This window comes from Amblyomma maculatum, chromosome 1, assembly GCF_055883805.1.
Source record: "Amblyomma maculatum isolate TAMU_Amacu chromosome 1, ASM5588380v1, whole genome shotgun sequence".
NCBI classification, from domain to species: Eukaryota; Metazoa; Arthropoda; class Arachnida; order Ixodida; family Ixodidae; genus Amblyomma; species Amblyomma maculatum.
In genome coordinates this window covers 250,313,773-250,341,431 of record NC_139344.1, presented here as the reverse complement: position 1 = coordinate 250,341,431, position 27,659 = coordinate 250,313,773, and the positions used below count along the sequence as shown (strand labels likewise).

Sequence of the window (27,659 nt, the reverse complement as noted above, 5' to 3'; positions counted from 1 at the left end):
GCCTTAGCCAGTCTTGCTAAGAAGAAAGCCAGCGGAAGTGATGGCATTCCAGCTGAGTTGCTTCAAAACCTCAACCATGACGCTGTTAGCATTCTGTATACATTATGTCAGAAGATTTGGACAACTCTGCAGTGGCCACAGGATTGGAAGAGGTCAGTTTACATCCCCATTCCAAAGAAAGGCAGTGCCAAAGATTGTTCCAACTACCGCACGATCGCACTTATTTCGCATGCTAGCAAGGTGATGTTGAAAATCCTCCAAGGTAGGCTGCAGCAGTATGTGGATCGGGAGCTTCCGGACGTGCAAGCTGGGTTTCGCAAGGGCAGAGGAACTACAGACCAAATTGCCAACCTCCGCTGGATCATGGAAAAAGCAAGAGAGTTCCAGAAACCCATCTACTTCTGCTTTATTGATTATGCGAAAGCGTTTGATTGCGTAGATCACAGCAGATTGTGGCAAGCTCTCCAAGAGATGGGAGTTCCAATTCACCTCATCTGTCTCCTCAGGAACCTGTATGAAGGACAAGAGGCCACAGTCAGAACTGGGCATGGTCTTACCGATTGGTTTCCGATTGAGAAAGGAGTGAGGCAAGGCTGCATACTGTCGCCCTGCCTATTTAACCTATATGCAGAGTGCATCATGAGGAAGGCCGGTCTGGACGAGTCTTCATATGGAGTGAAGATTGCTGGAAAACGTATCAACAACCTTAGATATGCGGATGATACCACTTTAATGGCAGAAAGTGAAGTGGAACTCAAGAGACTTCTGATGCGCGTACAAGAAGAGAGTGAGAAGTTTGGGCTTAAACTGAACATCAAAAAGACAAAGATCATGGCGTCTTGCCCTATCAAGTCCTGGAGCATCAATGGACAAGAAGTGGAAGCTGTGACAGATTTTCTCTTCTTGGGCTCCAAGATTACCTCGGAAGGAGACTGCAGCCATGAAATAGGAGACGCCTGCTTCTGGGAAAGAGAGCAATGGTTAGCCTTGACCGCCTAGTAAAGAGCAGAGACATTAGTCTGCCAACCAAGATCCGTATAACTCGTGCTATAGTCTTTCCAGTTGTGATGTATGGATGCGAGAGTTGGACTGTGAAAAAGGCTGACCGCCGAAGAATTGACGCGTTTGAATTGTGGTGCTGGCGAAGACTCTTGAGAGTTCCTTGGACTGCCAGAAGATCAAATCAGTCGATATTGTCGACCATAAACCCTGACTGCTCATTGGAGGGTCAAATTCTAAAGTTAAAACTCAGCTACTTTGGTCATCTGATGAGAAGAGAGGAGTCGCTGGAGAAAGATTTGATGTTGGGAAAGGTTGACGGTCGCCGGAGAAGGGGTAGGCAGCGAACGCGATGGTTAGATGGCATCCTCGAGGCACTGCAGATGAAGTTATGTGATGTTAGGAAGATAGTGAGAGATCGGAAAGCGTGGCGTGAAATGGTCCATAGGGTCACGAAGAGTCGGACACGACTGAACGACCGAACTGAACTGATGTAATTTTCGCGTACAACACCGCCGTCCACGAGTGTACTCAAGAGACGAAGTTTTTCCTAATGTATGACCGAGATAGAATCAGTTTTAGCAAGCTATAGAAAAGTTGATGCTCCAGAAGCAATAGAATATTAGTAATACAGATATCTTTAGCTGTCTATAGAAATTTTATTGGCTCCAAAGATACAGACTGATAGCCATATAAGCTGCTTTACCTGGATATAAAAAAGTGTATGCTCCTGAAGCTATAGACTAGTAGTCATACAGTTATCTTTAGCTATTGTCAATGCCTCTAAAGCTACAGACTGCAAGCCATATAACCTGTTTTAGCTGGCTATAGAATAGTGCATATACCAAAAGTTATAGACCAGTAGGCGTACACCCTTATATGAAAGAATATATATCGTCGGTTCGAATCCCTCGTGCGACTTGTACTCTAGCTTGATTAAGAGTTCTGTGCTGTGTGCAACGAGAAACCGTATGTCATCAACTACAACGCTGCACGATGAATAGATTGCGTCACAATCTTGGTGTAACTGGTGAGAGCACTGTCGCCGCATGGAGGTACGCCTACGGTGAGTACCTCCGACCCATGATGGTTTTAGACGTGGGGGCTGCTGTTCAATTTTCAGTTGTTTAGGCATCGAATTGATAATAAACGTCCGAACATATAGAGCATGACACACATGCACATACGCATGCACGAGTGTTTCTATAGCTGACCATAGAAAATGCTAAAGACTGCAATACTTACATTAGGACACCAGAATTAGTACATGGGTTATAGACTTATTATAGCAAGCTGTAACTTTTTGGGCCAAACATCTATACATGGGATTTCATAAAAGTTTGTACGCAACCATAGAAAATGCTAAAGATTGCAGTACATAGGGAGCCATAAGTCTATAGAATACGCTAAAGACTTCTATAGAACAGTCTATAAAAAACCTAAAGACAGCCGTAGAAGACGCTATAGATATTTGGGCTAAATTTCTATAGCCGACCATACAAAGGATTTCCTATTAACCATAGGAAATTTTTGTATGGGTGTGGGCGTCCCAAGTATTCCGTCGTGGACGATTATCGGGCAGAGCTGTCGTAGCGACTGCAGCTATCTCACGAGATGGCGAAGAAAGCTTTGGCATCCGCTTCCACGGTCCGGAAAGCGAGACATAGCATTAAAGCCGCGGAAGCAGAGTTCTACCAGGAAATTGGGTCTTGCTAAAAGTTGAGCACAATAAAAGGGGGCTGTCACATAAACTGGCGCCAAAATGGAAATGCCTCTACCGCATCTTGGAAAAACTAGGTCCTGTAACATTTCGTATTCGGAGCTGTGAAGGAAGGCACCCAACTTTCACCATGCATGTTAACAGACTGAAGCGCTACCAAGAAAAGGCCCCTCAAAGTGATTCAGAACGGGACAGAATCAAAGCTTGCACACAGAGCACACCGGCTCAGAATAGTTGCAATGACTTAATCCCACCGCTGCCACCATTGCGCCATCAGGCGGCTTTTCTCGGAAGCGACCCACAGGTGATCGGCGTTCGCAGTGCAAGCAACAACCCTTTGAGGGATAGACATGCTGCCACGAAAAGTGAAAAGCAATCATATGTGTAGTGTTCCACAGTGGACAAATCGTGCAATTTCAGGTCGTCTCCACAACTTCCCCAAGGATTAAAAACCGAAGTCGCTTTGGACCTTGAAGCTGCGAATCGAGAAGAAAGTGATATACAAGGTTGTATTTTGCTGCAGTAATCTGAGGTATTTTTTTTTTTTGAGTAATGAATGTTCCCCGAAGTATACAATGCAAGACAATCAGGAAAGCGTTCAGAGGGCGACAAGTGATTTCTTTGAATGGAAGGCAATGAAGTTAGTAATGAGAATATGAATATTTTGGAACTATGTGTTATATGTCCAAGTAAACCAGAATGACTCAAATAAGCTTTGGCTCAAATCATGGCTATAGAATATTATATATATTTCAATACGGGTACATGCCTGCAAAAAAAAAAAAAAAAAGGAATCGCGTTAACTAATCGTTTGGCTTGGGCGAGTACTTTCATTCCAATTAGTCGTACCTGCGCGATTAAGGCACGGACGAACACGTAGTGTTTCTTGTTCGTCAGTGTCTTCAAAGCACATGTATGACCGTTGAAAAAAAATGTTTAAATGTTTCACGTTCATTCGCTACTTGTACGACAGTCAAACGGCTGAATTGGCCTTGTTTACACCTGCCGCATTTCAAGCCTACGCACGGCAACGTGGGTCACAGTACCGAAAATGTTGCACGTGCGTGAAGAAAAACTACGCCACTGTTGCTTGCCTTTATGGCATTTCTTTTGCGGCAGATCTCCACTGTCACCGTGTGTAGTGGGGTTTTCAGCGCGCTTGTTTCTAGGCGCAACGACTCGATGCAAAGGTATATACGAAGGCATCGCGTAAGTTCAGTAAGCTTGGGAGGGTAATAAAGGAAAAGGACGGCTGTAAGTATAGCTAGACATGTTTAATTTCGGAAAGGCGCGGGAGAAAGTCACTGTTTACAAAGCAAGTCTGCATCGCTGTGTAGTAGCGCACCAGTGCGCTGGGTCCCTTAGAAACGCGATGCGTTACAAGAATTTTCATCAGTGTTTTATTGTGCTTCATGCTGTTTAGAAACTGGATACTAGCCTAACTGTACTCCCCTAGAGCGAACTACGTGGCGTCGGTAACAGAGCAACGCTGAAAACGCGCCGCTCTGTCGCAGAGTGCCGCCGCTTCGTGCGGCGTGCACCAGCGGCAACGACAGGCGTTGGGATCGTCGCGCGACGAATCGCCAAGGATTGTCGCCTCATGCGGTAAATGTTGCCTTGCCAGCGACAAAAATAGTCTCAAGATTCACAACCGGGCCGGGAGCTGCACGTTCCTTCATACGTGCATGCTTCCGTGAAACCTCCATCACCCTGTGCTCGCTATGATAGTGATGGGGCAATTTCCTTCGTATCGGGCGGTCACAACGAATGTGTCCTAGCCTAAATATAAGTTAATATATTTATATAAATGAGTATAATATACAACCGCGCCACCTATAGGCGCAAAAAAGTACGAATAGGGCTCTTTTCGGGATGGAGAGCAGGAATAACAAGAAATAGGGCCAGTAACAGATTGAATCAGAGCTGGATGCCCCCCGCTCACCCGACGGTCTTGAGGCTGCGTCTGGACGCACCTGCGATGATACGATGCTTGATGTGGGAGATGATGGCAGCGCTGATGCCGGTTTGCACGGCGAGCTTAACATACGCGCCGGCAGGACTAGCAAACCGTCTTCGTATATTCAGTCAGTCGTCCTTCGGGAGACGGAGCTGGGTCGATCTGCTCTAGCGCGTATATCGTTCCTCTCTGCCCCACTGTTCTTTTGCTGCTTTCTTTGTCACTCGATTCCTTTCTTCCCGTTCCCGGAACCCTGGCCATCCTATGAACAGCGCACGTTACGCAGTCATTAGCATATTATCATCGCATCCATGCAGCGTACCATTCAGCAAGAATTCTTAGTAACCAGTTTTCGGACAAAGGACGAAACGAGCAGGCAATGGAGAGGTCGGTGGTTCCTGGAACCCCGCGAAACCCGTCCCAAGTTCCAGACGAGACAATTCAGCTATTACATACACTGTAAAAAATGTTCGTTGAAAAATACAGAAATTTTCTGTTCTTCTATGTTTTCAATTTTTAATTTTTTTTTCTATCATTTTACAGTGTTTTCTGTTTACAACTGATAGATAATTGTTGTAAATTGGCACACATTTTCTGTTATACGGCGTTTTTTTTTTCTGTCACAGTGAAAAGTATGATCCAAATATATCTTTTTTGTTGCTCGTCTTTCATTTCACGTTTTCTGTCTGTAACAACAAAATTGCGTTAAGCGCCAATTTCTTTAATGAACACCATTTCTAAGGCGAAATCCTTGCCAACTCCATCTCACAAATATCTAGTGGCGCTGGCAATACCCGATGGCACCCATAAAGTTGGCCGCGCAGCAGTCGTTGCCTAGACACTGAAATGCGGCAAGTGAAAAATGCCGAACAGATACCACTGTAGCAGGGCGCCAACCAACAACGGACCTCAATGTGGCGCCACTAGTTATCTTCTTTCGAATCGAAATTGTTACGCACCCGTTCGTCGGAATGCGCCTTCGGGGTTGTCATAACATTTCGCTTTCCATTCAGCATTTACCTACTATTCAAGTAAAAATGAGTTTGTGGTAGAAAATAGAACAGGCGACAAAAATATATCGAATTGTTTGCCTTCCAATTGATGTTTCGGCTGGAAAACAGAAAATTTGTTTGTTTTTTCGTGAATGTATTTCGGTAAATGAACTAGAACAGGTGCCCGTGTACTGTGCCATGTCAGTGACGTTAAGGAACCCCAGGTCGTCGAAATTTCCGGAGTCCTCCACTACGGCGTCTCTCATAGCCTGAGTCGTTTTGGGACGTTAAACCTCACAACCCAAACCAGATATTCTCTGTACGGGGACAGAAATTTTCTTTAAAATTTCACACACATATTTTTTTTTTTTTTTTTTACGGTGTATAGTTTACGAGGTATAACATCCCAAAGCCACTCAGGCTGTGTTTACAAGAAGGCGACAATAGTGCATCGCATTTTTTAGCGACGCACGATAATGCGATGCGACAGCGTTTACATGTAGCGTAGCGCATCATTTCTAACGCGGTGGTGGCGACACGCGATGTCACATATTGAAAGCACCGGCGGCACCAGGTTGTAATAATTGGTTCACAGGAAGGGAAAGGCGCAGTATCTGTCGCACTTGCTCTGCGGACACCCGAACCGCGCCGTAAGGGAAGGGAGGGAGGTGGGAATGAAAGTGGAAAGAGAGAAAGAGGAGCCGTAGTGGAGAGCTACGGAGTAATTTCGACCACCTGGGGATCTTTAACGTGCGCTGACATCGCACAGCACACGGACGCCTCTTCGTTTCGCCTCCATCGAAACGCAGCCGCCGGCGGTCGGGATTGAACCCGGGAACTCCGGCACAGTAGTCGGGCGTCTTATCATTGCACCACCGCGGCGGGGCCGCCAGGTTGTACATTTTCCAAATTTCATTTAATATTTATTTTATTTATACCGGAATTGGGGGAAAGCAGTAATAAATAATAAAAACAGCGTATCAAGCGAAATGAAATACTTCGTCGCATTTGCTTATCAAACCCGAAGCTATCTGAACGTCCCGCGGTCTCTGGCAATTTGTCTGCATGGCGCCCAAACAATGTTTATTCGCTGAGCCCAGATGCTGTCCGATTCCAGACACTATCTTGAAGCGTGAAGCGTTTTGCCGCCAGAATTGTGTGGTGCGGGCTTCTTCAGGCAATAAAACGCTTCACTCATCATTCGTTTGCTGCGAACGTGAGACACAGTACAGCGGCAACGACGAGTTGGTGGTGAGGCGAGCGGCCGCCGCTTCGCCGGACGCCGCCGATGCGCTAGTTGTCGCATTCATGTAAACACGGCTTATGGCAGACGCTGTAGTGGAGTGCTCCTGAAATTTCGACCACCCGAGGTTCCTTAATGTGCATTAACATGACATCGCACAGCACACGGACACCTTGATTTTCGCCTCCATCGCAAAGTGGCCGCCTCGGCCAGGATTTGATCCCTGCCGTACCCTTGGGTACGGCAGTCAAGCGCCCTAACCACTGCGCCACCGCCATGAGGAATGGAAATGGTTATACTTGCTAGGGCGTCGGGATGACACCGACACTCCATTCTAAGCAAGCATCATGAGCAATGCAACAAGACTCGGAGATCCGCGAGAAACTCTGTACAGCGGCAAGTAGCAAGGAGCGAACTGTTCAATAGACTGGCAAACTACAACGGGCGCAAGGTGCGAACTTTGTGTGCTTGAACTCCCGTTTTGACAGAGCCGAAAGTCTAGGTCGCATGTCTTCACAACGCGGGCGAGGCGAACCTTGGGCCGTGGACATTTCGTGAAAAAGAGCGTGACTTAGCTGGATATCCAGTTAGGCATCGAGGAACGGAGGCCTGTCGCTGCGTAACGTTACTCGCTGGCAGCACTTGGGGAAAAAAAAAAAAATTTTTTTTCTTTCGCCAGATACAATGTTACTCAAGGCCTGTTCGGGCTGTTTCCGCACGTCTCCTCCTCGTCGTCGGAAGCTGCGCGCAGTAATCGCCGCCTCGCCCAACCTCCGCGATTAGCAAGAAAGTGTCGGCGCGACACCCGCGGCCTTCCAGTCCGTTCTTCCTCCGCGCCACGGATGGCGTGCGTCCTTGGGCGCCGCCGCGCCCTGGACGGCCGCCGCCGTGTGCGGACAATGTGGCGCGCCGCCCGTCGGAGATGCACTTTCGCCGCCGCATAATGGCGTCCGGAGAGAGAGCGGGCGCGCGCCGCTGGACGACGCGCTGGAGCGTTGATGATCACGCAACCGTTAGGCCGCCGGGGGGACGATCTACTGTTGCCCCGCGGCCGCAGGTGCGCCGTTACACGCGCGCATCCGCGCAACCCTCTCGCGCAGCATGATCCGCTTCTTTCCTTTGTTTCTTTTCTGCGCGATACGGTGCACCACGTGACACAAAGTTTCAACAGTGTAATGAAGCGCCCCCAACTCCGCGAAATCAGTGAAGCAAAGACCGGCTGGCGCCGCACTGTGCAGCATGACAACGACGTGCGCCTGCTGAGGAGAGGCCCAAGTACACCAACTCGCGCAAATCCGAACGTATCTGAGAAGAAATGGCGCTAGGTAACCACCTGCGCTGTCGCTGCCTATTATGAAGGTTGGCATTCTTTCCTCGTAGCTCTCTCCAGGAGCATCAGAGCGTGGCAGGTTTCCGTTAGGTTCCAAATGATATCAAAAATTGCTTCCACATCTACACATAAATAAAGCCACTGCAGCGTTGAGGCCCAATGACTACCACTGATGATACGTTAAAAAAAAAAAAAAATCTGCCCCACAGTCCTCGTGGTAACAGAAAACTCGGGCAAACTGCGACTAGCACCACCATAAGGGCCTTTCCAATATCATTCGTCTGAAAGGAATGTTTATGCACGAGTTCTGCTCACCCTGCTACTCTATTAAACGATCAAAAGGCTTTGCGATAATTCATCTCGTTGCAAAGCATCCGAATAAAATGTAGAACCAAACGCGTGAAAGCCTCTTCTCTTTACATGGAACCCTATACTTCGTCTCACAAGATATCTGGAGCATTGCAAAAGGCAGAGGAGCCCTTGCAATTGTGCTCCTAAGTGCCTCTCCCCCTGTGCACTATAATAGAGAATTGTGCTCCTACTATCACCCCCGCCAATTTGGGGGGCGAGCACAATTGCCTATTGTAGTGCGCGTGATCCTGATTAGACCGGGGTGCCTCTGCCTTTTATACCCTGGCCTTAAACATTAGAGCAATTTATCCCGAAATTCGGCACCACTATACATCACTGCGGCTGGTTAGTAGACAATTTCTGCGCTAATAGACGGGCAGTAAATTGCTTACTATCCGCAACTTTGGGTCTCGGTTTGACCGAGGCATAAAGGGTGCACTTTCTCGCTTTACTCATCTCTGCTTTTCGAACCCGTTGGAAAAAAGCTCTGCCGATTAGTCTGTCACTTGGCCTAGACTGTATGGAAGCGCCGTAGATGGATTACATTAACAAAATTCTAGGCTACATTCCTGAATACAAAGATCGCGCCAGATAAGCAGCAGCAGCAGCTAGCATCGCCTGCCACAAATTTTTGCGAAGCAGTTCATTGGAACTAAGAAAAAGGCCGATCCATCACTACACACACACACACACACACACACACACACACACACACACACACACACACACACACACACACACACACACACACACACACACACACACACACACACACACACACACACACACACACACACACACACACACACACACACACACACACACACACACACACACACACACACACACACACACACACACACACACACACACACACACACACACACACACACACACACACACACACACACACACACACACACACACACACACACACACACACACACACACACACACACACACACACACACACACACACACACACACACACACACACACACACACACACACACACACACACACACACACACACACACACACACACACACACACACACACACACACACACACACACACACACACACACACACACACACACACACACACACACACACACACACACACACACACACACACACACACACACACACACACACACACACACACACACACACACACACACACACACACACACACACACACACACACACACACACACACACACACACACACACACACACACACACACACACACACACACACACACACACACACACACACACACACACACACACACACACACACACACACACACACACACACACACACACACACACACACACACACACACACACACACACACACACACACACACACACACACACACACACACACACACACACACACAACTGTGCCCACTGAACTTTTGAAAGCTCATATTAAAGCACCAAAATAGAAGCTATTCGAGTCATACTTTCTGATAAAGAAGTTCTTTATGCAAAGGCAGTGTTAATGAGAGATATTCACTCGAGCCACTTTTAGATGTCTGAAAAAATGCTTGAAAGCGGAAAACATGCCAAGCTTCGATCACCTCGTAAACGTCAAACTACAGCAGACTGTCACCGAGTTTTATACGATGATCACTAAAAGCGATCGAGCAAAAGGTGTTTTGTCTGTTATTTAAGTATATAGCGCCACATTAGTAAAAACTTCAAGATTTTTGCTCGAAAATCTCCACAAAATGGGGCTACACTCTGAAACCGAACCGACAAAGAAGAAAACCATGTTGACAATGAGGAAACTGGGTGCCTTATTCGATCCATTCCAGAAGCGGCTGCTGAATCAGTCGTTTGATGACTACCGACCTCTCTTTATTTCCGTGACGGGCGATGTGGGCTCGCTTCGCAAGGAGTTTAGCCAGTGCATGCCGGAAGCAAGCCCCACAAATGAGAGTGTTGAACAGATGGACTATTGGAACGTGGCGACTGCGCGCTACCCCAGGCTATTAAATGCAGCGTCGACATTGTTGTGTCTAGCTATTGGCAACTGTGACGTTGAGCGAACGTTCTCTCAGCTAAGATACCTCCAGCAACCAGACAGGTCTCGGAGCATGCAGGTGGTTGTGTATGTTAACTATGACCAGAATAAACTATCTCTTGTACAAAAACTCACCGTTGCACATCACTGAGCGTAATAATTACGACAAACGCCGAACTATTAAATAATACTTTTTTGAAAGCAACCCAAAACTTAACCCTAATCGGAGAAATCGAATTATTAGTTTGTAAATTTAACCCGATAAAACCCGAATTTTGGGCTGTTTATACAAAAAACCCGATTTCTCCCCTATAATTAAGTCGACAAATAACGCCCGATTTTTACCCCCCCCCCCCCCCCCCCCGACTTTGAAAAAAACAACAACATAAAACCCGAAAACAAATAACCCGGCCTATACATATGTTGCACAATTTTCAAGGTGCCACAAGAATGCCACTGAGGTGAAGGCCGCCGCGTTAACGCATCCCAGAGGCGGCAGATCCCTATTTAAGCCTTTTTTTTCCTCGCATGCGAGCCTGCCCCCGCGAAACGCGCGCGGAGTGTGAGAAATCTATTTTCGCCTTTAGTGGGGCAACGGGCCCGCGCTACGTTCGCGCGAATTTCATAACGCTGGAAATGCGACAAAACACGTTGCCCAATCCGAAGAGCGTGGTCACGACATTAAAATTCCCCTCTTGGCGCCAAGAGTTTATCTCTCACAGGCAGCCCGCGGGAGCTGCGCGTATTGCGCAAGCCCGCCAGTGCAACGCCTCTCCACCAAAGGCGAACAAGCGACGCACTTGGCTCCGCTTTTGGCGCTGCCAGCGGAGGCGCCCAGTGTCTCGGAATCGTGACGCCCCGCTCGAAAACCCGAGCGTTCTCTCCGCGGGCTCCGGTTTCGCCAAAGGCGCAGATTTCGGAGCCTAGTGCGGGCACTTCGTAGGGAGACATCACCGCGTCTACCTGAGCCGAGGAGCAGAGCGTAAACAAAGCGCGTTCCGCTACGCGTGATTCAGCGCGGGGGTTTACGCGGCCAGCGGATATAAATGAGCGACTACGGAAACAGGTCGCGCAGCACCTCCACGAGTTCTAGCGCGGCCGGAGTAATGAAGTGATCGTGTTCATACCGTTTGATAATTGTGTTATCGCTCAGTCAGAGAGCACTGATAAAGCGTGCTTCGCTCAAGGAAATGCCGATGGAGAAATGAGTAATAGGGATCGGATAAGAATGGCTAGTATATCGATTCCGCCTAATGTTTCAGTCGCTCGTGGATAATGCTGACATATAGAGGTTGGCAGAAAAAAAAAAGAAGAAAAAAAAAAAAACACGGCGCCACACAAACATGACGTGGCTCATAACCTGCGTTTGGTAGCAGTACCACTGGGGCAGTGCGCAATACAAGCTCGAAAAAAAAAAAAAAAACATGCACTAACCATGTAGCTCGCGAGAGTAAACAACAGAGGAAAGTACCGGCAAGAGAGTTCATGCACTCCAAGTGGAGGAAAAGGAGACAGAAAAAAAGCACACACCAAAATTAACGCAAAGTAGTTATACGGCGAATGTGTCGGCCACACGGAACTTAATCATGCGGGGCAGGTTGTCGCACCGTTCTCCGCATCTTGATTGCATCGTTAAGGGTTGAAGAGTCGAGCAGGAGCACAGCAGCGCATTCCAAGACGGGCGTCGTTTTTAGCACGAGAGCGCACCTGTCCATATCTGCCAATGGCGGAAGACAAGCCTCTCTCAGAACACCGCACAACGCCACTTCAAGTTCCCATACAACACTGTGACTGCGCGGTCATCTTTTTTCTTTTTATGTTTAGGCTAGGTCCCATTCATTGTGAACGCCCAATACGAAGGGAACTGCTCCTAAAAAGTGGATTCGAATTTTCTCGGCAAAGAACGTTAATATACCGCTGGCCGAAGCTCGGCTGCTTCGTAAACCTCCACGCAAAAACACGAAAAAAAAAAAAAAAAAAAAACGGATGAGCAAAATTTTACTCACGAACTTGGAGCCAAGCAGTTTCGCACGAACGCATGCACACATTTATTAAAAAATTAAAAGGACGTGCTGAGAAATTGAAAAAAGAAAAAAAAAACGATCTAGGAAACATGTGAAGCATCGTTGTCTTTTAGTCTACTCAAGAACAAAAATTGCTGCCTGCCGCACTTTTTAAAAATTCCCCACCGTAGTCAAATATATAAACACGAGTGTTGGAGAAACAGCAAGGAAAAGTAATCGAAAAGATAAATTTTCCGTTGAGATATCAGCGAGATGGGAGCGCGCAGCGCCACAAGCGCCAAAGGGGCTGACCGCGTGCTCGGGCGACGGAGCGCGCGAGCATGCGGTCGAGCCCAGAGGCGAGCCACTCACCATTCCCAGAGTCATCCGTGCAGCGGCGACCCGGTCGGAGCGGAAACAGCGCACACACTAATCCGGTCCAGTGCGCGCCTAACGTCTTGGCTTCCAGGAGTGCGCGAGTCCAACATAGGTATATCCAGCGCGAGGAGCGGCGCGCATCGGCCGGACGGCGGCAGCGCGTCCGACCTGCAGGCTGCCCGAGACGCGTCTGTTGGTAATCGTCTTCGTGCCGGCTCGGCGGGAAACTGCATGTACTTCAAGGTCCCGTGACGTCAGTGATTACCTGACTTACGAGGCCCTCCCACTTTCTCCTTGCGTCTTGGCCCCTCGCCGCCTAGCGTTCGCCCTCTCCGCGCCTCAATGAAGAGAGAGAGCGAGCGACGGCGGCCATTGAGTGGACCACAGCTGTTGGCGGACCAGGTGCCGCCGTTGCCGAAGGGGCCGTTGGCCGCAGCACCTGCCCGCGGCCCTCTTGGCGGGCCCCGGGCGGGCCGCGCTTCCGCGTTGCCCGACAGGGCCTGGCAGCAGCGCGACACGTGAATGCGTAACCAGCGGTGCAAAAAAGAAAGGAGCCTTGCTTCTGGATGCAGAGTAGAATGAAACTTCATTTGGACATCGGTGGGGTTGTAATCGAAATAGTTGTAATCGAGGACATCGGCGAGTGTAACTGCGCTGGAAAAATCTTTCTTTGTTATCGCCGATATAGCGATAAGGCGCCAAGCACTGCGACAGTTGGTTAAAGCAACCATTGTCGGACTTTCCTGAAAACTTGAACCGTAGTCATAAGCGAACAATGCTGCTAAGTCAATTGTTCAGATCAGGTGAGTATTATATTATTTTTAACATACCCCTACCCTGTCCTATCTATCACGCCCTTATATTCCCTCTTACTGTCTACTCACTGTCTCATTGTTTTCGCCACCATAGCTCAGGCGCCTCCGAACGCAATGGCAGGTGCCACGGCTGACACAAGTATTTTACTCGATTTTTTATTTTGCAATAAACAATTTGTCATGACTCAATACTACAAGTGTGTGTTGGCTTTATTTAATAAAGGTACAAATTAAAAGATTAGTAATTAGATGTAGCAGTGTGCATGTTCCCCAACGAGTATCTGAAGCAGACAAACGGGAGCCATTAACGATGCCGCATCACACCCTTCAAAGCGGAGATTTAAGTATCCCCGAGTTTTTTTGTTTTGTTTTTTTCTAGAACTACGTTTACTCAAATTTCATGACATTATGAAATATTACAGCCGCATATCGGCCGAAACTCTATCATTTCTCATTTCGACATCAGTCAATATGTCTTCGCGCCACCGGTGAACACGGGTATGCCGTGTTTCTTTTGTACCAGACTTTAACGGGATAACGTTAAATGTTCCGCCTTTAGAAAAAACGGCGGTACCATGACAGCAAAATCCTGATTAGATGAATGGGCCCGACCACATAGCAGCGTTTCTTCGGCGTTGCGTCAGCGTCTCGTCTACGAGCGTCGTCGCTCGACACGCGCCAGAGAGGGTGACCAAACACGTGATGGCGCACGAACTGGCGTCTGCAAGCCAAGGCATGGGGACAATCCTGGAAGTTCGAACGATGACCCCCCGTAAATATTTATTAAAACAAGACGTTTCAGGACCAACTTGGTCCCTTACTCAAGAACCCAACCAGGTGGATTTCCGCCGAAGATGTTCTCGTTCAAATGGCCCTTGGTCTGAACTTAAAATCATCCCATTCAGCGATGACAGGAACTTAGTGGGGAGGGTGGGTGGGGGAGACAAGGGGCACACGTGGCGCGCGGACAAAAATTGAGGTTCGCGGAAACTATTTGCGCCTGGGGCACTGGGTGCCCGACCTATCCATGCGTGGCTTGTGTATCCCCTCCCCCCCCCCCCCCCCCTTCCGAATCATTATCGGCGTCAATGCTGAGATCCCCCAGAAACGCTGCCTGTGGTTGGGCTTTAACGACATCGCTTAAAAAAAAAAAAAGGGGGAAAAAGTGAGTGGTAATTGGTGGGATAGAAGTCCTTTTGACTGAAAAAGCAGTAAGCTAAGCAACGTGCGTGCCGATGTCTCCAAAGAGACCTTTGGAGCCCTTCGCCCCGGCAGACGCGATTCTCGCCCCGGCAGACGCAGTTTCTCGCCCCGGCAGACGCAGTTTCTCGCCCTGGCATGTGACGTCACATTCTTGAAGTGAAGATGGGGCCTCCAATTTTTAATGCGATAGCGTTAAAGACCCTGTTTACCAGAAAATCCGGCGACGGCGTTGTGAGAGAAAAATTACGAGCTTGGCGCTGGCACCTTACATGGCCGACCACTGACTGGCCACAGGGCTGCCTGACGTCACGTTTGGCAGGAGCTGCCAACGCGTTGCTCTACTTTCATATGGGGTGACGATGCCAGGACCCTTGTATTCACGCAGGCACGTTCATACAACTCGGTTAAAGCAGGACTCTGTATGTGGAATGGTAGCCTACGCTATCACCTCATACCCTTAAAGGCGGAGCTTAAGTGCGAACCACATTTTTTTTTTCCTTCCGGCGTAGCCTTGTCTTGAAAGCGCGAATGACGCTCTCATCGTTCTCCCATTTTGTAAATTTCATAAATTTTGAATGAGCGGAGTTGGAGGGATCAAAACGAAGGGCACAACCTTAGCACAAATAAAAAAAAAAAATAAATAATAATAATAATAGAAATAAAAATCTGTCGTTCAACGACGTGACAGCCATCTGGGCATATGCTTCCAGAATGACTGCATTCCTTCGGTGCGACCATTTTCACGCACGCATGTTGATTCTCGTCGGCGGCAACGTGGCCACCGCTTTTCCGCTGTATCCCTCTTTGAAGCGGAGGTAGCGGCTTTTCAAAATACGCTTTTTGTACATCGCAAGGCACACTGATGAAAGAGCAAAAGCTGATAAAATACAGCTGCATTGAAACAACATGTTTACAAAAAAAACAAAAAAAAACAAAAAAAAATCCATGGTGAAAGTTTTTTTTTTTTTTGTGGAATACATTACTTTTTTTTTTTAATTCTTTTCCGAAAAGAGCCCTGCCCAGAAACCGAACCTATATGAAATTAAGCTATTAGGGTAAGTTCACTCCAAGAAGTTTCTTTGGGAAGACTGTCAAAACGAAGTAAGAAAAATAACTAGCACTTTAAAGCATATCATCTAGCAGCTGGCACATCGCAACGGGTACTGCGAATAACAAACTCAGCCGAGGTGGATGTGGCTCATTACGAAAAAAAAAAACTCCTAAGCCATATCGATAGTTTCAAGGTTCTTAGTTGCGCACCAATTTGCCCCCGGCCGCGGCGGCCGCTTTTCGATGGAGGCGTGTGTAAGTTGCATGTTAAGAACCCCAGGTGGTCGAAATTTCTGGAGCCGTCCACTACGGAGTCTCTTATAGCCCAAGCCGCTTTGGAACGTTAAACCCCGTAAACCAAACCAAACCAAACCCATTTCTCTGCCGCAATGGAACGAGGATTTATTGAAAATGCGTGATGAGGTAGGGAAATTTATTTATTTATTTATTTATTGATACTGCAATCCCAGTGTTGGGATTTTAGCAGGGTGGGAATACAAACTAAGCAGTTTAACAAAACAAAACAAGGCAAAACAATTTTGCCTTTTACGTGCAGAATCAGATATGGGTATTTCAACCTAAATTAAATCTGATTCTGCTGTTTTTGCTCTAAGTAAAAGGCGAAATATTTTTTAATTTCCCTACCTCATCACACATTTTCAATAAATCACTCACGCGTACTGATAGCAGGGGAGCGCTAACTTCAAAACAAGGGAGTCTAAAAACCATTACTCAACAATCAAGAGGGAGATAGATTGGAAGATGAAAAGTCAAGGAAGTAAAATCGGGGAGACTGGTACGCAGGGGAAGGAGGCGGGAGGAGGTAAGAAACACATATTGATCACAGACGTGTGGAACGAACCACGGCGCAAGGTGAACACAGTTGATGCAGGCAAAAAAAAAAAGACCGTATATATATATATATATATATATATATATATATATATATATATATATATATATATATATATATATACTTAAGCTTTTATTATGATAAAAAAATCTGCACATCTTTGTGGTTTCTTGTGTTCTATTATCATGGTTTCTTTTTCGCCAATCCTGCCCTCGTAATACCCGGCTGTGCCCTTAGGCTGTTCTGCAAAAATGAACAAATCCATAAATAATTTCTGTACCAAAAACTGTCACTGCATGGTCTTGGTATGTGCAATGCGGCAGCATAAGGTGACAGAACAAAGTCCAGAGCCTTCGAAGTTTGAAGAGTTCTCGCACGCTATTAACCTCTTTACGGTTGCGTCACGTGAAGCCACCGTTGATAAAATGAGCAGAAATGAAACAAATGTGGGTTAGCAACGCTTTCATATCCTGTCACGCAGAGCAAGCGTCGCTTTCTGTCGGCAAAAGAGGCCCTTCCAGAAACAACGCCCGTCGGCGGTTGCGATCTGAACAAATGAAACTAGCGACGCTTCTCGGCATTCACGAGAGCTTTACACAGCGTTGCCATGGTCTTGCATACATGTAATTCAGTGGTTTCCCTGCACATCCCTTTTTTTCTCCTAAGTTGGTAACAATCCTTTTTTTTTTTTTTTTTTCAACAAATGACAAGGAATTTTGCATAACAGCGCTATAGGAAGTGAATGGCCAGTGGTTTGTAATCATCACTTGTGTTTGAATGGCGAAAAATATTTCACAGAATGCCGCTTTATTGCCCAGGAAATTATTTTATGCTTAATGACGATGCCATACTTACGTTCAAAGAGAAAATCGGGCGGCATCGATCAGTCCGCATATATCGTTCAAAGCGAGGTGTTTCGCCGCGCGGTATCTTTCCTTGTGATGAGAGGAGGCGGGAAGGATAGGATGGAGAGTAGCTCAGGTAGCTCAGTTCAATCGAGCCCAGGAGACGCCCCCCCCCCCCCCCCCCTTCCCCCCGAGAAGCAGCAGCTGACCTCGCCGCCGTGCTCTACAGGCTTGTAAAACCGCTTCGACGGCAGCCGCAGAGCAACAGGCCAGTCTTTCTCGGAGTCCTGTGGGAGATTAGGGTCAATTCTTCTCGTGTCGGAGATGCCATAGCGCGGCTCTGCAGCGGCGCTGGCCGGAACAATGGCGAGGTGATCCGGCGCGGGGCGCAGTTGTGCGGGGGATGCGTCGAATGTAATCTGTCACAGCAATGTGCGCCAGCGCAGCGCGGCGGCCCTATGTTAACGCAGCATTACGCCTGGTCGGGCTGCGAGATGTCACCGGGCGCAGTGTTTACGATCGGACCATGATGACGGCCAGAGAGCACTTCCTGGGCGCCGTGACGAAGCACGCGAAAGGAGGCCAGCCGCGCTTGAACGGCCGCTGATCAGCGCCGCTTGCGCAAATGAGCGTCCATTGGAGAGGGAGAGATTTCTTTGCGCACGCTGTCGCGAGCCGCTCGTTTTCACTCGGACCACGATGCAGCGTCGGCACTTTGGGCAAATACCATTGCCTCGCGGGAATGTCTGGACGAGTTTAGCGCGGGTGCCGATGTTCCCGAGTATACATGTTGCCACCATGCTCGGTTGGAGTCCACAAGCTGGACACATCAGAATTTAGGGAAAAGCCACCCTCCTCGCCAGGGTAGTATATCCCTTCCTTAGGGGAAAGGGGACTTTAGTATTCGGTTCCGGTCATTGTTCTACCGCTTCCGCATCCGTGCGCGTACACCGCAGTAGATGCAGTAGTGACACAATATCGAAAACATGCGCGGCTGTTTGAATCGGGCTCCTGAGACGGAAAACCATGTGCGAAGACAGTTAGTTAACGCGACCTGCACACTCAATATCGCGGCGACAATATCCGAGGACGACGACAAGGGACGTGCTGAAGTAACTGCCCCCGAAAGACCGGGGACGCGGCCCTTCCGGCACCGCGCTTCCTCATCGTCGCGCGCAGCGGCTCCAGCGCTGGGTGCGCACTCGGGACTTGCTAGTCATGTTCCGCTCCAAGTCGATGCCATAGACCGCGGCGGCAGAATTGTATGCTAATTTCGGGCAGGTGTAACGACGGTAAGCACTGTCTCAACGACTGAGAAACTGGGTCGCTTGTGGGCTCAGGAAGGGAGAGGGCGGCCTTTCGCCTTCGACGCCAGCGGCGCCCAAGCGAATCCGTGCGCGCCCAGCGCCGCCGCAGCGACGCCGCGCGTCACCTTCGCCGCGGGCCTGCCGGGCGTGACGGGCACGCGTGTTGCTCCGGCGGCACGGGATGACACTGCGGCGTTACTGACGGACGGTCTACTTCCAGACGTTGCGAAAACACCGGGAGCTTTGCACCGAAGTACTGTCGGGCCGGAACGTGACGCCAGCGATTTATATGAACCACAACGCCGCGCACCCTGCCGAGTTTCTGCGCGTTCACCGGACATGCGGCAAACTGCCGTGATCTATGTTTTCCTGTGTTAAGAAACTAGTTATGCGACAACGTTGCACAACGTTCTCGAGTTATAAACGCGTGAACTATGTTCAGGTTTTCTTTTATTTTTATTTGTTATTTTTTTTTTTATCATGACAACGGGCCACGTGAAGCCGAAGGCCCTTTCGATGAGTCGCGGGCAGAATCTGATGGCGGCGTCGTATACCTAAAAGGTCCTGTAAACTAGAAGATTTATTGCTTAACTGGCATGAAACTCACATACCGTCACAGTCGATCGGGACTGGAACCGGCCCATCGAAGCCATACAAGGTGACACAGAACCATACACAACGATCAAGAATCAATAAAAAAAAAATAAAAAATAAAAATAAAATAAAAAGACCATGCAGACCTTTGGAGCGCGGCAAGCTATCAGCTCTCACAATTTTTAGCGAATTTTGTGCAGCACGGCTACATCATTCCACAGATAAGTTCGAACTGTATAAAATAGACACCAGAGCAGGATTTTTATTGTATAGTTATGAAACAGCATCGTTTCGCTGACGTCAGGACTATGCAAAAATCGAGGCGCTGTTCTGCATACGGCTATTTCCCCGCTACACGTGAAGACACACTTTGCATTAAGTAAGAAGCTTGGTTGCTAGTCAACCGCGAGACTTTCACTTCCACACTTCAGTAGTGCGCCGCTCTGGTGCTGCGCTGGAGTGCAGCCAGCAGCAACCTACGCGCTCCTTTTCGTAACAGCAGCTGTGACGTCATGTCCCTGTGAGCAATACAAGGGATTCAAGGCCACTTTCGTTAACTCGGAGAAACCTGCATACTCCGCGGCCACAAGCAGTGAGTCCGCTGCTGCTATGTTTCCCGATCCAATTAATTTCGCTTTTTGCCACTGGCCGGCGTGCGGCTGTAAGGGCAATGCTAGAATTAAGCCGGTGTCACAGATAGGGAATTAGCTGCCAATGAGCGGTCTTATCGAAGTATGGCGGTGGGGATCTCGACTAGCACAGGCACAAAACGGAAACGATGTTTAAATCAGTGAGATGGGCCTTAATCAACCGCGCTAATGGCGTGGTGTGTTCATGTCGAACGAGCGTGCGCCTCGATGCCTATACAAACTAGGTGATCGAAAAGCCGTAAAAAAGCCCAAATTTAATAATTCGGAAAGCAGAGACAGTGGCGCGATGGGGATTTCACAGAAAGGCATGCGATTATTATTATTATGTGGTTATTAACCATAAAGTTTACTGCTATATTTGTTATCGAAAGTTGGCGCTGTAACGCCATGCACTGTAACAATTTTAACGAACTAATGACAACTAAAAGGCCAAACCGGCACTTTTCTGGGGCAGATGTAACAATATGTTCAATAAAATTATTCTTTATTGAAACAATTACCTGCATTATCCTGTGCATTTTCCTAGAAAACCGCATCGCGCTACCTTCCATTTTTCGAATGACTGAATATTTCTTAGTTTCGGATACCCGTCGCCACACCACGGTGGTTCAAGGATAAGAGGTCACTCGAATAATGGCCACGGATACGCGGGTTCGATCTCGACCGCAGCGGCCGGGCTCAATGGAGACGAAACGTAAGGCGCCCGTGGGCTGTGCGATGTCAGTGCACGTTAAAGAATCCCGGGTGGCCGAAATTTCCGGAGTCCTCCACTACGGCGTCTCTCATAGTCGATGTTACTTTGGGACCTTGGACCAAAAGTGATATCGACTAACCGAAACCTCAATTACCAGTGAATGAGGCTTCCTAGAAAACTGTCGGTCTTCAGTACGCGCGAAATTTAGAGGAAGTTGTCGATATTTCTAGCGTGCCTATCACAATGTGTTCGCGTAACATGTGCACGCAGCATAACGTTTCTTGTGAAGGGAACAGTGTAGGCGATATTTTATCGGACGCTTTTTTTTTTTTTTTTCTCTCGCCACCAATGGTTTCGCTGAGCTAAAGTATCAAATACAAGAGGCAGAAACGCTTCGTTCGTCTTGTGCGCTTACAGGACCGTAAGTAGATTTAAACAGTCCTCTCCCCTGCTTCGGTCGCGAAGTAGAGGATAGGCAAAAACAGCCACTGCTGAGTGTTTCGATGTTTTTAAAGGCGAAAACAGTGTTCAGCGCCATGCGTGCATGTATACAGGCGTTAAAATTTCTGGCTGAATATTTCGGCGGGTGATGCATCTAATGGTAAGACTGCTGCTGTCGGTGGTGGTAGTCAAGCGGGCCCATAAGATTGCGAAATATTTGGAGGAGTCTCGACCTCCGCCTTTAACGGTTCAACAGTGTTAATGGCTTCCGAATGCGATTTCCCGTGCGGATCCTCAGTAACGTGTGCATGCACTTCGCTACTTGTCTAATCACTAATGCCTTAATTTGCGTCTCCTTTATCTCGTACATACGTCTCATTAGCGTGAAGTCATTAACTGCCGCCTTATATGAGATACCACTGAACATAGATATAATACATCGAGTTTAGCCAAGCTGTACGGGCGTACAGATGCGGCCGTAATATTACGGAACAGGCTTGTAATGTTTGAAATTTTTTCACGGCTTTCGTATAGAGAATACTTGACAGTTATTTGGACCCGTACGCGATTGCAGCGGCATGCCTTTATGTACATGTAGGATGCCTCCTAATATTAGCAATGTTGCGCGTGACACGATGTTTTGTTACATAGGTTGCTCCGTATTATTTATGGCCTGTACTGTACATGCGTGGCCTATAGGAGTAGCGCGTGTGACACGGGATCTAAAAGACAATAGAGACTTTTAGTTTACCGCTGCAGCTTACCGCGGCCGTCTACCGCTACCGCGCGCTGTCAGCACAGCACGCGCTGATTGGTCCCTTCATGCGGAGTCTGCTAGAAATTGATAGTAACGTGGCGCTATCTGTCGTCCTCGGGGTGATCTGCGCATGCGTACTAACGCTATCGCGGTAGCTGCAGACGGTAGCGTTAAGCGGTAGCGCTAAACTAAATGTCTCTGCTGAGGGGTCGATTCACATACCTAAAGAGCTACCCTAGTGGACACTGGACAGTGTAACTTAGTCTTATCACGTCACACAATCCGACAACCAATCAATGTTAAGCTACGTCATCTGCCAACTACCGCCTGCTGGAGGCATACTCGTGTCTTTTCGCTCACAACGCCAACACCCCCAATGCAGATGCCGGATTATCTGGGAAATGGGGCCATCGTGTTAAAATTCGCTGAGTGGAATTCGTGGCGGCAGTGGCAGACTGACCCAGTGAAGGCTAATCGGAGGTCAGCGAGAAGGTCGAGTTGTGCTCATCGTGAGCATGTGAGCAAAATAGCAGCAGCGAAATTTAACACTGCCAATAATAAAATCAGTCCTACAGCTTGTGAAACAGCACAATAAATAAGCTTTTTTTTTTCTTTTTTTTTTCAGACGGCTAATAATTTCTAGAGACATTTGACCTTTTAGCTCCTTAACGATTTGGATTCTGATCAGGCTATTGTACCGAATTAGCACTCATAAATTTTATTGAAAGTGCTAAACAGCGAGTGCCGCAAGAGACGCTGCTACAGCTGGTTTGTGTGTTTGTTTAGCTGCTGTATTGACGCGAAATCCCCCGGTTGTCGAGGGATGCCCGTGCTTCATGTGCCGGGGTTAACTTTGACATGGCTGCCTTCTTCATTTTACTGTATATATATTATGTTTCATTGCCGAATACAGCAGCACGGCACGTCTAAGCGATGGGGCCAAACGGCAGTGTCGTTGGTCAAAGCGCGGCGAGGCGCTAGCAGTGTCGTTGGCCGACCCCGCGATCTTTAGCGCAGCACCCTGAATTCTGCACTCCCTCTGAAGAAGGAAGGCTATTTGTATGGGTTTAGGGTTGTATCCCCTACACAGCCTACTAGCAACGAAGGTGATTTATCCTTAAACTAATGAGATCTGTCTTAGTACGAATGTGGAACGCGTTCACTTTGTTGCGTACTATTAAACGTGCACAGCTCCGCACTGCAGGGCGGTCGTGCATGTGAGCCACTTTGAGGCAGCGCTGGCGTCGAGAACACGGCTGTTTCGACCGCCGCATCTGTCGCGCCCTTCTTGGCGCCTGGCCGCGCTGTTTCGCGCTCTGCAGGGTCGCGACCTCTCCCGAAAGGAGACGGGCCTGAGGACCTTTGGCCTCGGTGACTGTCACGACCCGCCCATTCGGAGCATGCAAAGGGCGGCCGATGTGGCGGCTCGCCCAGACCACCGCAGTCGAGGTGAGAATAGAGGAAGAGGGTATTTACTCGGTTCGGCCACCATTCCTTTGGCATGCAAGGCTCGCTCAAGCCTATTTCCATCTGCAAAGACAAGACAAAGGAAACTCTCGTGAGATGACGCTGCAAGTTGGCAGAAAAAATAAGAGCAGAAAAATGGCCCTTCCCCGCCCAGTTTTACCGCCTCGGACGCAAAGGAGGCGACGTGTCACCTGTTCATCCTCACAGTGGATGCAGAATACCTCCGATATAAAGGCTTGACGCATAATGAGGTTCAAGAACCGCTCTGTTAAACACCATGTGGTAGGCTAGTAGCTATTTACGCTCTTTTTTTTACTTTGTTCATGGCTTTTTTTTTTTCTTCTGGTTGGAGCTTATTCGTGCCCTTTTCTAGGTAACCGATCGTCAATAACAAAACGTGATAAGAATAACTCTTAAATGTGACCGGAATGAAACCTACGGGTGCTGTCTTCACTTCTCGGCTGGTACATACATGCGGGAGAAAGGCGTGGCAGGGTCTCGGAAAACAACGTTACCCCTTAAATTGCGGGGAGGGAAGAAGGCGTAAACGTGGTTACGCTGCACAAGCCATCCAGCAGAAACACTTCACGGATGATACAATCTCGGTATGCGTTCGCCCGCAGGCGCCGTTGCCGGGGTACACTTTATTACGCATGATAAGGAAGCACTGGGATATCACATCGCGGATGAAAAATGACACAAAATAAACAGCCTTGCCTTATTTTGTCCCCTCTAAGAAACGTATCATGTCCTTTTATCCTTTCCTTTTCTTTTCATTTTGGTTATTGTCGCCAAAACCAGGCCACTTGAAATCCATTAACCGTCCTAATACCGGCATTGCTTTACTGCATACGTCAATGATGCGGAACTGAAAAAAATGCCTAATCAAGACGAACCCGTTTCATAGAACTCTGGCGCTTCTGCGACACATTCATAGACCGCCACCAGCTCCTCTCCTTCCGCCTTGTTGCGTAACCAAGCGCATCGCATGCCCCAGTATCGACGTCACGTAGCGCGGTCACATGCTAATGCCGGTGCGTGATGCCGTGTCGAGTCGGAGCTTATAGCAGCCATCTGTCGGCTGACTGATAAGTGTGGCTCCCCAGCGGGTTTGTAACGTGAAGGAGGGGTGCTGGGGCAGGCTTTGGGCTCTTCAGTTCTAATGCGGTGATGTAAGCGGTAATATCCGAGCGGAATGTTTAAAAACGTGCCCTTATTGTAAGAATCTTACAGGATGGGAACAGATGAACAACCGATTATTTCCCCTTCTTAGAAACATTAGTTCTCCGCGAACAGGTTCCAAGTTAACCCGCATATTTATTTATTTTATTTATATACAGGTACCTGCAGCACCTCAAGGGCCTTATTGTAAAAAGAAACTTAAAACAGCTAAGCACAGTTGCTAAAACCAAGAAAGTAACAAAACACGAACATAGATAAGTAATCTCGATGGCAAACGGTCTTCAGGGCACCGGGGTGCAAAATTCACAACGCAGTAAATGGAAAGGGTATACGCTATCACATGAAGCGCAATGCCAGCCAAAAGATATGAAGTAAACGGGATGATATGAATCTACGGCAAACTATGTGGCAATAAAAACAAAAACTCTGAACACGTTTTACATTTACCAATGCTCTTGGGAAGCCTATTCCAGTGTGTGGAAGCATGCTGAAAAATGAATTGCGGTAGACATCAGCATGACATCAGTTCGATATGCCCAAATCTCAGTAACTAAAAAAAAAAAAAATTATACACCATTTTCATTTCTCTGCAAAGTTGACAATCATTCTTGCGTGGAATGAAATAAGTTTTGCAACACCGACTTTTGAGACGTTTTTTCATCTAAGATACTAATGGCGAAATGCGCTTATTACGTGTGGCAAAACTTCAAGCATTTAAGATAGACTCTTACGTCACATTTATCATCAGACGTGACACTTTCATCATGCCAATGCACAATTCTTGTTCGCTTTTCTTTCGTAAAGACAATGTGATAGATGGGGCCGAAATTCCACAAAAGGCTGGCGGCTTCTTGTGAACGTAAAAAAAAAAAAAAAATGGAACTAATCTTGCAGAGGAAAAGTATAGAACCTCTAACCTATCCCAGCTGGTGCAAGGTCTTAAACAATAAATTTTGTAGTCTGATGCAACTCAAGTTCACAGTAATCGCCACACACAACCCCCCCGTGGTAGACATTAGTCCGCTCTTAAAATTGTTCAGGCTACCTAAATAAACAACTTAGCAGACCAGATTACAAGCACAAGAATTCCGATGCTTGGGGCTTGTTTGGTGTGGTCAAATTAAAAAAAAAAAAAAAACGATGTCGTTTACTGTTCGGTGAGGTACTGCACACGTCGCGTACCATGGCCCATAGTTGGCCGCTGCTGTTCCTTATTTTTTAAAGTTTTATCCTGTTATATAGTTACTACCAACTGAAACTGTGTTATACATGTAGGACGCTAGGCATACATCGGTTAATGCACCCCAGCTACTACCTTATGCTTTTGTGATAATTAATCTTTTTGCTAAAAAGCTGCAGGAGATTTGAACCCGAACAGGTTGCAGCTCGCTCACGCGTTAAGACTGGTACTCTTAAATTAAACAAGAAAGTAAGCATTCAGAGTTACAGTCACTTGGCCAAATGCACAGGCATACTTAAAACGCATTACACTTCGAACCTTGCGAAATGACACTGGCCGTTCCGTTCTAGCCACTCGTCTTAAAGCCCATTGAAAAACGTTATTGAACAACGACTTCGATGAAGGGATGTGGCGTCACTGCGGAGCCAATGTCCAGAATATTGTGACATTCAAGAAGGGCTCTGGCAGAAATTCCCGTTGCCATCCGCCTGGTCAACTGCAACTACTGGGTCTTCCCATAGTCCTTCGACAGCGCGGCCCTCGCTATGCTCTGGGCAAAGTTCGGAGGGTTTGTCGATGCAGGCCCAAGGGAAAAACTGGACTGCAGTAGACGCCAAATGAACAAGCACCCGTGGTGGGGCCAGATGCCCTCACAGATGACTATAGCAAACGTGCACGTTCGGGGCTTTAAATGAAGTCGTGTTTCAATCAGTCGATGTTCCATACTCATTACCCGATGAGGACTCCTGGGTTCCAATCCGCTTCGCTTCGACCTTTTTTTCGTGAAGTAGTGCTTTCGTGAAGTAGTGCTTTTTTTTCGACCTTGTGAAGTAGTGCTTTCACGTTAAATTATCCGGGGTTTATCTTTGTTAGACCAATTATACCGTGTGCAAGCATTGTTTTGAATTACCCGCGCCAGGACACGCGCCAAGATCGTTGCTCGACTCTGACGGCCGTACGAGTGCGTTCGCATTGATATAGTTGTCATAAAATTGCAGCCCGCCTTTTAATGGACTTGTATCATTGTCAACTTTCGCTCCCTGTAAAAACGGTAGCGCACATGCATCGCGAGCCGCGATGGTAGTTATGTGCCTATTTTTGATCAATCAATCAATCAATCAATCAATCAATCAATCAATCAATCAATCAATCAATCAATCAATCAATCAATCAATCAATCCTTGATATGTCCTAAGCGTTCAGTGACAGCAGAGCACCCCCCGTTTCGATGGGCCGTGTGGTGGCCCTCGAGTTCTGCTATGGCTGACAGAGCTTCGATGTCTGCTGCGCTTCCCCGTGGGGCAAATATACGGTTCGTGTACCCCCCCGGACATGCGCCGCATGCCTTCGGTTTTTTTTTTCCGCTTCACGGATGAGGGTGCCGCGTTTTCGCTCTCCGTCGGGCGTGTTTACTTTCGACGTCGCCGGCGGACTCTCCCTTTTTCTCGCCGCCACCAAAATAGGCCCATCAAGGACGCGTGCCGTACAGCCCCGCCAAGGCGCGCATCATTTATGCGCTCGGGCGCGTCGGCAAATCTGGGTGATACACTTTCGTTGCCACCTCGGCTGCCCGTCTCTCACCGTGGGCGCGCCTGGCCCAGTTTGGGCGTC

At 48.0% G+C, this 27,659-nt stretch overlaps 1 protein-coding gene across 2 annotated transcripts in view; it reads right to left on the bottom strand.

The window, feature by feature from the left end:
• The window catches only part of LOC146206196 (uncharacterized), a 134,440-nt gene that overhangs the window by 61,331 nt on the left and 45,450 nt on the right, over window positions 1-27,659 (bottom strand). Inside the window, exon 2 of one of the 2 annotated variants that reach the window (XM_084590823.1) lies at window positions 23,696-23,749. In XM_084590823.1, the coding sequence (XP_084446949.1) occupies window positions 23,696-23,749 (54 nt within the window). Of the gene's footprint in view, window positions 1-13,004; window positions 13,184-23,695; window positions 23,750-27,659 lie in introns of those variants that run through there. The other variant, XM_084590825.1, reaches the window with a different exon arrangement.